The 9,833-nt window shown below is 42.8% G+C and overlaps 1 protein-coding gene across 4 annotated transcripts in view; it reads right to left on the bottom strand.

The window, feature by feature from the left end:
* Nucleotides 1–6: 6 nt before the first annotated feature.
* PCMTD2 (protein-L-isoaspartate (D-aspartate) O-methyltransferase domain containing 2) overlaps nucleotides 7–9,833 on the bottom strand; it is a 20,716-nt gene continuing 10,889 nt past the window's right edge. For all 4 annotated transcript variants that reach the window (XM_035025642.1, XM_035025641.1, XM_035025639.1 and 1 more), the window contains 2 exons: nucleotides 3,569–3,692; nucleotides 7–713 (listed from right to left, as the gene is read on the bottom strand). In XM_035025642.1, the coding sequence (XP_034881533.1) occupies nucleotides 334–713; nucleotides 3,569–3,692 (504 nt within the window). In that variant the 3' untranslated portion in view covers nucleotides 7–333. The remainder of the gene's footprint in view (nucleotides 714–3,568; nucleotides 3,693–9,833) is intronic.

Raw genomic sequence — 9,833 nt, 5'->3', positions numbered from 1 at the left:
ATTTCAATGTCACTGCTTCGTGGGTAATGCACACAGGTGTGTCTTGGGTGGTCTCTGCGTGCAGGTGTCAAGAGCTTCACCAGAGCAAAAAGCAAACACCCTTGTCTCCAGGACAGTCTCTCCCTTTTGAGAAAACATTCTCCTATGCACTTTGTCAGGTTATGTTTACCGAAATGATACCAATGAATGGAATTCTAGAGGAAAACCAAGAACAAACTGAACACAAAAAGGTGGAGAGGACCGCACTCTCCTTCCCCGTGGCATGTGCCCGGGCAACCCCGTGAGGGCGTGGGGTGCAGCCTTGGGCTCCGCCTCCGGTCAGCCCCCACAGACTTACTTCTCTCTGTAATAGAGCAGGTAGTATTTCAGGGGATCTGGCAGAGGGAGGCTCAGGACCTTCTCACGAAGGAAGTTCACTGGTCGGGCTGGCTTCGCGTCCGGCGGCGGGGCTCTGTCCTCCTCCCGCTGCTCCTCTTCCAAGTCCTCACAGCTGTTGTCGTCGGATGGGCTGGAGATCCGACTGGCAAATACCTCTTTGTCCAAAAAGACGATCGTTTCCATGCGACGGCGGCGCACTCTCCTTCGCTTGGCCCTGGGAGTGTTCTTCAGTCCGTTTCCGCCGCTGCTCACTGTTTCCTGACGGATGACCTTTTTAATGGTGCCCCGGATGGCGATTCGAGCCAGATCCTGGAGGCTCCGCACAGCCAGGGGCGCTGCGGAGCAAAGGAGATGCGTCAACCTCATCAGCAAGGGACCCAGACAGCACAGGGCCCTAACTCTAGAAGCCCATCCCCTCACGGTCATTCGCGGTCGCGGTCATTCGCGAGCGTTATTTACAGCACAAGCACAGAGGAGCACTCCCAGCAAACAGCTGGGATGACAGCTCTGACACGCATGTCTGTGGTCCTTCTCAGTGGTATTTTCAAACACACGAACCCGAACTCATATAAGGAAAGGAAGCAAGGTTGTTTGTCTCATCAGTCAGAAGCAGAAGAAAACCCTGGGTTCGTGACTCTGTTTACTGTATTCATTCCTGGGTTCTAGCTCATGCAGTGAATGTAATGCTCCAGAATTCTTTTATCTATCTTTACATTTTCACAGTACTTTACAAATTGAGTATTTGTTCCTTTTTTATTAGAGAAAAGCAAATCCAAAACATTTTTAGTAAGTACACAAACTCCAAAGCATACCAAGGAAAAATAAAATCTGGAGATTCAAGTCCAGCTCAGTGTAAGGCAGGCGGTACACACGTGGCAACAGGAGAGTTCTTCTTAAAGGGGGAGGAATTAGGGGGGTTGTGTGTCTAAATACATTATACTGAAAACCACCATCACTTTTCTCCCTCCAGGACCTAACTTTTTTTTTTCCCCTAAGATTTTATTTATTTGACAGAGAGAGCACAAGCAGGGGGAGCAGGAGAGGAAGATGTGGGGCTCCAGTACCTAACTTCTTCCAAAAAAGATGACAACCTACAATATAGGGAGGGTTCTTATGTTGTCTGTAACATTTACTACCCAAATCAAAGTGGCCTGCACAGAATCCCGTGCAATGCTCCCTGTTCCACGGGAGCCCAGGGAAGCCCGCCGGGCCCCAGGCTCTCGGCACCTTCTCCCATGTCCACACTAGGCCTCCTCTCCTGCTCAACTGTCTCCTCCCTGTTGTCCAGGACAAGCTCCAGCACATGCCCCACGTGTCTCACTACACAACACCGTAATCACGACTTCCTGCTCAATACACCCACCTTTCCTTGCCCTGCCCCTCAGTCTGCTGAACGGACTCCTTCTCCGGCTCTCCCTGAGGTCCCACTTGAAGGGAACCAACTCGGCCCAAGTCTCTGCTGCCAGTCCCTCCCCCACCGCGGCTGTAGCGCTCCCTCGGGTGCTGATTTCTACCATCTCCCCCACTCCACGTCCCCATCAACCCTTGGTTTGACATCGAGTAACAAAGACTGGGCGGTGGCTCGCAGGGCTCTGCTCCATTCCTGACTGGGGTCCCGAGCCTCCCCAGACCCACATCTACAACAGGTGCCGGACACCTCAGGGCACACATCCTTTCTCAGAAACACCGTATGTGCCTGCCCCCGAATCCCTTCAGCTGCAGAGGCCGTCTCCATGGACACAACTTTGCTAGTTAGAAAACTCTGGCCCAGGAAGACAAAGTTACAAATAACTAGCTGTTCACTGCTGGAACCCAAACATCACGTTATTTATTATCCAGCATTGGCTCTGAAGCTCCGGCCTCAAAACCCGCATCTCAGGGTGCCCTCCACGCTGTCACAACTCTTACCCAGACCCAGTCAGGCCCTCACACCAAGAGACTCGTGTCCAACCAAACCCCCATCGAAGCTGCATAGATGCACTGACCACAGCCTCACCTTCCGACGCTCGGGCAGTGTTCTGGAAGGCCGCGCCCTGGCTGACTGCGAGCAATGCTAGCTTCTCCTGGGCAGATTTCCAGGGAGCATGCCGGTGACCCTGGCCAGCAGGGTCGTCGAGAAGACAGAAGCACCACATCTTTTCGATCACACGTCTGGTGGCTCCCACAGCCTCCATGACAAGTCCGACCTACGTAGTGGACTAGTTTCTCCTATACACCCGCACTCGGACCACGCTGAGGGGCATGCATGTACAAAGTCCCCATCAGCCTCTGCTCATGCCTCTTCTCCCTTTCTTCTCTCTTCAAAGAATGTACTTTCACCCAAAACATCCCATCCTCTGTCAAACCCTCCCTGGCCCCTCTCAGCCCCTTTCTGTATTGTACTGTTGCTCTTACCACATTTCAAGGACCACATCTACCGCATGCGACCTCCACTTAGCAGAGACCAAGGCAGAGCATGACTATCTGATAAATGATTCCTCACAAATTAAAAAAAAAAAATTCTGGAAGGAATTTGCCAACATGTATTATCTTTGGGTGGTGAGATTATGGTTATTTTTTTCCCTTTTTTTTTTTTTTTGGTGCATTTTCCAAATTTTCTAAATGATCAGAATGCAGAATCCATGCTCTTATTGGTCTTATTTTAAATAAAATCATTTGCTATTCTCATTGCCATATAAATTTGTTTAAATTATACAACAGTATCTGGATGAATGCTGGCCCTGATGTCAGCTCTTTGTGGTTCTACACGCCTAGCCAAGTAAGGCTCCACGGTAAGCCTCCCACCATACACCAGCAGACCGGCTGAAGCATGTGCCCACGAGGCGGCCCCAAGGAGGAAAGAGTCCCGTGACTCTGCAAGAGCCCTTTGGCCCAGTGGTGCTGGCAACACAGTCTCTCTGTGAGACCTCTCCACCAAGCAGAATTAACTCCCTCTCATGGGAGTCTTCTGCTTTCAATGGCATGACCAGCAATAATTCCTGTAGATTTAAAAGAAGGCAGAAGTAACCTAAAATAGGCTGAAAACAGATGATTTTTCAATTTCTAAAAATCATTTGTAACATTTTAAGGTTTCAATGGGTAGAAAAACGCTCTTTAATATTAAAAGATTCCTTACAATTTGTCTTTCTCTTCAAATTCTACTGAGACTATTTAAAAGATCTAAAAGATAAATAAGGGTCTTTGTACTTACGTAACTGGACAAGTCTTGATTTTCCAGACTCTGAATGACAGGGCTGGATCAAAGGAGCAAAAGAAACTGCCAGAATCTTTTTGGTTTCCCAAGCAGAAGGACCAGTTCGTGTTATCTTAGTCAACTGCCCCAAAGAGAAAACAAGAATATTCACAAGATTTGGCTACTGTTAGTTGATATTTAATCACTCCTACATATAAACTAAAAAAAACACAGATATGCTAATAATGAAATAACCTGACAACAGAGGCCCCTAAAGTGATATGACATGAAGTACCCGTAATGAATTATTATACTTGCAAGGATATTTTGCCTGAATATATTCAAAGCCTCTAGACCTCATATGTATTTTTAGAGAAAAGAAGTCAAAGGACACCAAACCAAGAAGAGACAATCGGATGAGACAACTTCCCTGGGCTCTCTGCAAGAGTCAGCGCTGAGGGCAATAGTGGGGTGGGGGGGGGGGGCGGGGGGCGGACGTACATTCTAAAGTCAAAGTCATTAAAGACATTCCCGACCACCTGCAATGCCCCAGTCTAGACGGGATCCCAGGCTGTTTTTTCTGGAGGACAGAAACCATAAAAAGACCTTCCTGCAACAACAGGACCACACACCCAACAGCAGCTACTATTGCAGCTTCACGGTCCCGTCGCCTCTGTCAGAGCTTCTCCTCGCTACAGCACTGAGTTTCTGTGTGACATCATTGCCACGACACCCAGACTTGCACTGAAGGTCATGAAAACATTCCTATGAATCACAGCATTAGGGGCATCAGAAGAACCTAATTAGGCAACATGGCCCTCCTGTGTATTCCGTGACGGTGCCAGTTTCTGAAAGGCCCAAGCAGGTCACAGTGCTATTTTCTGCTCAGCTATGACATGCGAAGATTATATACTCTCTTGTCTAAAAATACGTAAGCCAGCAAATCCTCTAAAAACTAAGATTCTATATCACGAACCTTAGAACTGAAAGCATTAAGTAGCCACGTACCAGGTAAACATCAACAAGTCATTCATACTCTTGTGTACCAGCAAAAACTTCTTTTTAAAAACATTTTTTCTAAGGAGAGGTTCTAGTTACAATGAACATCAAATATCTAAATACAATCGATAAATAACGTGTGAACTGTTCAAGAAAACTATAAATCCATATTCCATGTTCCAGACAAGGAGATGGATACTGAAAATATGTCTATGATCCTCAAATTAATACACACATAACACAATTCCAATAAAAGGTCTGACATATTTTTCTGATACAACAAAGATTTCTAAAATAATTTAAGTCAAGGGGTGCCTGGATGGCTCAGTTGGTTAAGCGGCCAACTCTTGATTTCAGATAGAGAGCCTTGATCAGGTGCATTCAGTAGTGAGTCTGCTCCAGGATTCTCCCTCTCCCTCTGCCCCACCCCACCACCCCCCTCACCACCCCCCACCCGGCACAAGCCCTCTCTCTCTCTCTCTCAAATAAATCAATATTTTAAAAAATAAAACAATTTGGGGCACCTGGGTGGCTCAGTCGTTAAGTGTCTGCCTTCGGCTCAGGTCATGATCCCAGGGTCCTGGGATCGAGCCCCGCATCGGCCTCCCTGCTCAGCCAGGAGCCTGCTTCTCCCTCTCCCACTCCCCCTGCTTGTGTTCCCTCTCTAGCTGTGTCTCTCTGTCAAATAAATAAATACAATCTTTTTAAAAAAAAACAATTTAAATAAAGATGTATTTAAAACAATAACCTGAGAAAGAAGAGCAAAAATGGGGACATGTAGCCCTGCTATCCACAATGATGACAGCAATAAGCAGGTGGAACTGTCAGCAAGGGCATGGGTGGCTCCTCTCCCAAAAGGCAGTTGGCCAAAGTTAAAATACAGAGTCTCTGATCAAGCACTTCTGCTTTTGAGACTGCACCTGGAAGAGGTCTTGGGTGTAGACAAAGATTAAGAATATCCACAAACATGTCTATGCATACCCTCTTCACAGCAGTACTGCTTGTAAACAGCAGAAGGGTGGAAAGAACCCAAATGCCCATCAAACAACCACATTCTCATACACCAACAGAAAACATTTTTAAGTAAAAAAAATTGGGACAGAAAAGAATTTCCACGTATACCAAATATCAAATACTTAAAATGAACAATAAGCAATGATAACACCTAAAACTATCAATTCCTATTTCATATGTCTGGATGAATACACAGAATGGAAAAAAATGTGCATATCTTCACCGAAGTAAAGTTATGAAAAAAGTGTGTTTGCTTATGTATTTTTTGAGTAAACAGATAAACTAAAAACAAAGTGGTTACCTACAGGTGAAGTGGAGGGGACATACATGGAAAAAAATTCTGTGAGTGTTTATTATTTAGACCTTGGAACCCTGTAAATATTTAACAAAGTTATAAAACCTAATATGGCAATTCCTAGAAACTGAAACAAAAGAGCTGTAAGTCAGCCTGGCAGGATAACCTCACAGGGAAGCATTATTTCCAGTGACTTTCAAACACATGAATGTGTACATCCCCAGGGGAATAAAAGGGCAATCTAAGGACAGTCAGGGAGCAGGCCTTCCGGCGCAGGACACAGATAATGCTGATTTAAGACGGAAGAAGTCAGAAAAACCCTCTGGTCCTAACTTTGAGCCGGAAGTACCAATATAAACCCATGGAGTGTTTTATGTCCAAAAGCCAAACCAACAAAAAACTTAAGTATGTATGGGGGTGGCTTCCTAGCTCCAGAATTCTACTGTAAAAAACTAACCCAGTATTGAAGGTTCCGACAAAGGCCCCACCTGTGGTCCCTAAACACCGATTCCCACTGAACTTAAAATTAACAGAGATCCTCAGAAATGGTTAATTCCAACTTCGTGGTAAAAAATACACAAAATCAGTGTGGAACACCTTTTCTTACCAGAAAGTAATAAAACCATCAAAGACTACTGAGGGTATATCAGAGTCCAAGAGCCAAACTGAAGAGATGCCCGTTGGCCAAGATGGGGCATTTTAGGCTTCAATAAGAATCATACAATGATTAAAATTTTAAGTATGTCTATATCCATGAATTCACACCACCACTAGAAACCAAATAAAAACTTATTAGTCACCACCTTCAACAGATGCTAGAGAACCAGATTATTGAGGAAACTGATAAATAAAGCTTAGGAATCAGAATTTATCCAGCCTCTCCTTATAAAGTGTACTTAGTGTAACCAAATAACTGATGAGGGTGTTTCTCTTTATGTAAGTATTCCAGGTACTATAAAGTTGCAAGATACAAAATCAATGTGCAGAAATTCACTGCATTTCTTTTTTTTTATTTATTATTTATTTCACTGCATTTCTATACACCTATAATGATGCAGCAGAAAGAGAAATTAAGAAAACAATCCCATTTACAACCGCTCCAAAAAGAATGAAATATCTAGAAATAGACTTAAAAAGGAGGTGAAACACCTCTACTCTGAAATTTATAAAACACCAATGAAAGAAACTAAAGACGACACAAAGACATAAAACGGATTAAGGACCTAATGTGACACCTAAAGCCATAAAAATCCTACAAGAGAGCACGCACAGGCAGTAATGTCCCTGACATCAGTCATAGCAACATTTTTCTAGATAGGTCCCTTGAGGCAAAGGAAACAAAAGCAAAAATAAACTGTTGGGACTACATCAAAATAGAAAGCTTCTGCACAGCAAAGTAAACAACCAACAAAACTAAAAAACAACCTACTGAATGGGAGAAGATATTTGCAAATGACATATCCGATAAAAGGTTAGTATCTAAATTACATAAAGAACTTATACAACTCAATGCCCAAAAACCAAATAGTCCAATCTAAAAATGGGCAGAAGACATGAACACATATTTCTCCAAAGAATCCAGATGGCAAACGCACACATGAAAAGATGCTCAATATCACTCATCATCAGGGAAATGCAAATCAAAAGCACAAAAGCCTGGGCGGCTCAGTTGGTTGAGCATCCAACGCCTGGTTTCGGCTCAGGTCATGATCTCGGAGTCGTGAGATCGAGCCCCGCATCAAGCTCCACATTCAGCACAGAGTCTGCATGAGATTCTCTCTTCCTCTCCTCTGCACATCCTACTCATGCTCTCTCTCTCTCTCTCTCTAAAATAAATAAATAAATCTTAAAAAAAAAAAACCCACAATGAGATACCACCTCACACCTGTCAGAATGACTAAAATCAACAACACAGGAACAAGCATTGGTGAGGACGTGAGAAAAAAGAACCCTCCTGCACCACTGGTGAATGCAAGCTGGTGCAGCCACTGTGGAAAACAGTATGGAGGGTCCTCAAGAAGTTAAAAATAGAGCTACCCTACAATCCAGCATTGCACTACTAAGTATTTATCCAGAAAATATAAAAACATTAATTCAAAGGGACACATGCACCCTGATGTCTACTGCAGCATTATTTACAATAGCCAAGATATGGAAGCAATCCAGTGTCCATGGATAGATGAATGGATAAAGAAGATACAGCATACCTATACACAATGGAATATTATTTGGCCATCAAGAAGAATGAAATCTGCCATTTGCAATGACATGGATGGAGCTAGAGAGTGCTATGCTAAGCAAAATAAGCCAGTCAGAGAAAGATAAATACCATATGATTTCACTCATATGTGGAATTTAAGAAACACAATTGAACAAACGAAAAAAAAAAGAGACAAAACAAAAAACAGACTCTTAAAGAACAAACTGAGGGTCACCAAAGAGGAAGTGGGTAGGACGTTGGGGGAAACAGGTGAAGGGGATTAAGAGTCCACTTATGTTGATGAGCACTGGGTGATGTATGAAAGTGCTGAATCACTTCATCATACACCTGAGGCTAATATAACACTGTATGTTAACTATACTGGAATTAAAATTAAAAAGAAAAAAGTATTTGAGGTACTAAATGAAGAGAAATGATGGAATCAGAACGTATTGTTCTGCATCCCTTAATGAAATAACGGATCAGGACCACAACTGCACTGCTAGCATCGGAAAAAGAGACCACAGGCATGATGTTCCTGTATATGAATGTACACGGTAACAGGTTAAGTATTCTTGCACCCCTCCACCCCCAAATTAAGTCCAACTGGAAACTAAGCAAGTCTTTAGATCCAACTAACAATTTATGATGAAAACAGGGAGCAGAAAGAATATGTAAAACATCACCACAGGGATACGTAATCTCCAAATCCAGGCTATAGGAAACTCTGTAAGACAAATCACCTGATTTCTTCAACAAGTACATTACAAGGAAAAAGTAAAAAAAAAGAAAAAAAGAAGTCACAGATAAAAAACATTTAAGAGATATATCAACCCTGGGTGCCAGCCTGTCTCAATCAGTGAGTGGAGCGTGCAACTCTTGCTCTTGGGGTCATGAGTTTAAGCCCCACACTGGGTGCAGAGATTACTCAAAAATAAAATCTTTAAAAAAAAAAGAGAGAGAGAGAGAGAAAGATCAACCAAATACAAGACATAAATCTTAAATGGAGATCCAAATAAACTATTCAAACAAATTTTGAGACAATCAGGAAAATTTGAACATTAGCTGCCAGTTTGAAAATAACTAAGAAATTACTGGTAATTTTTTAGATTGATAATGGTTTTGTGATATCTTAAAAAAACAGCCCTTATCTTTTATAGATACACTTTGAAATATTTATGGATAAAAATTTTGTTTTACTTAGCGATATTCACTACCTTCTGTATATAATAGTAAGTAACAGAGTGTTTTACACACAGCCTCGTGTCCATTTCCAGGAGCCAGAGGATACACTACGGTCAACTATTCCACAGGTTACTATATAAGCACTCAATAGGATGATACGAAATGTTAAATGGCTTAAGATCATCTCATCAATTAAATAAAACCGTATGCACAATGACCTTCTTGGAAAAGGGTACAAACTACAAGAATCATACACTAACAGTGCTTACAGTGAGGACTGTGAGCAATTTTTCTTAATTTTCACATGTTCTGGATTTTCAACCATGAATGATTCCTTTTGAAACAAAATAAACGCTAACATATTTAAATTGCAGAAAATCACACAAAAATGCACAATCTCCTAATTTTTATCATTTCCATTTTTCCTAGCTCTTTGTGACGGAGACTTTCTCCCTGATGACCAATTCAGGTTTGATTAACCTGCCTGTTTATTACAACTTGTTTTTCTCAATGAAGCACAACAGTTACGACGTACAGAAACACGCACGACCCAACAGCCGACTGAGACAAGATTCCTCCTAAGGAAGGGA

The sequence above is a fragment of the Mirounga leonina genome, unplaced genomic scaffold, assembly GCF_011800145.1.
Source record: "Mirounga leonina isolate KUSES-001 unplaced genomic scaffold, KU_Mleo_1.0 Mir_195, whole genome shotgun sequence".
NCBI lineage: Eukaryota > Metazoa > Chordata > Mammalia > Carnivora > Phocidae > Mirounga > Mirounga leonina.
Note: the sequence above shows the minus strand (reverse complement) of the source record. Positions and strands in the feature narration are given on the sequence as shown.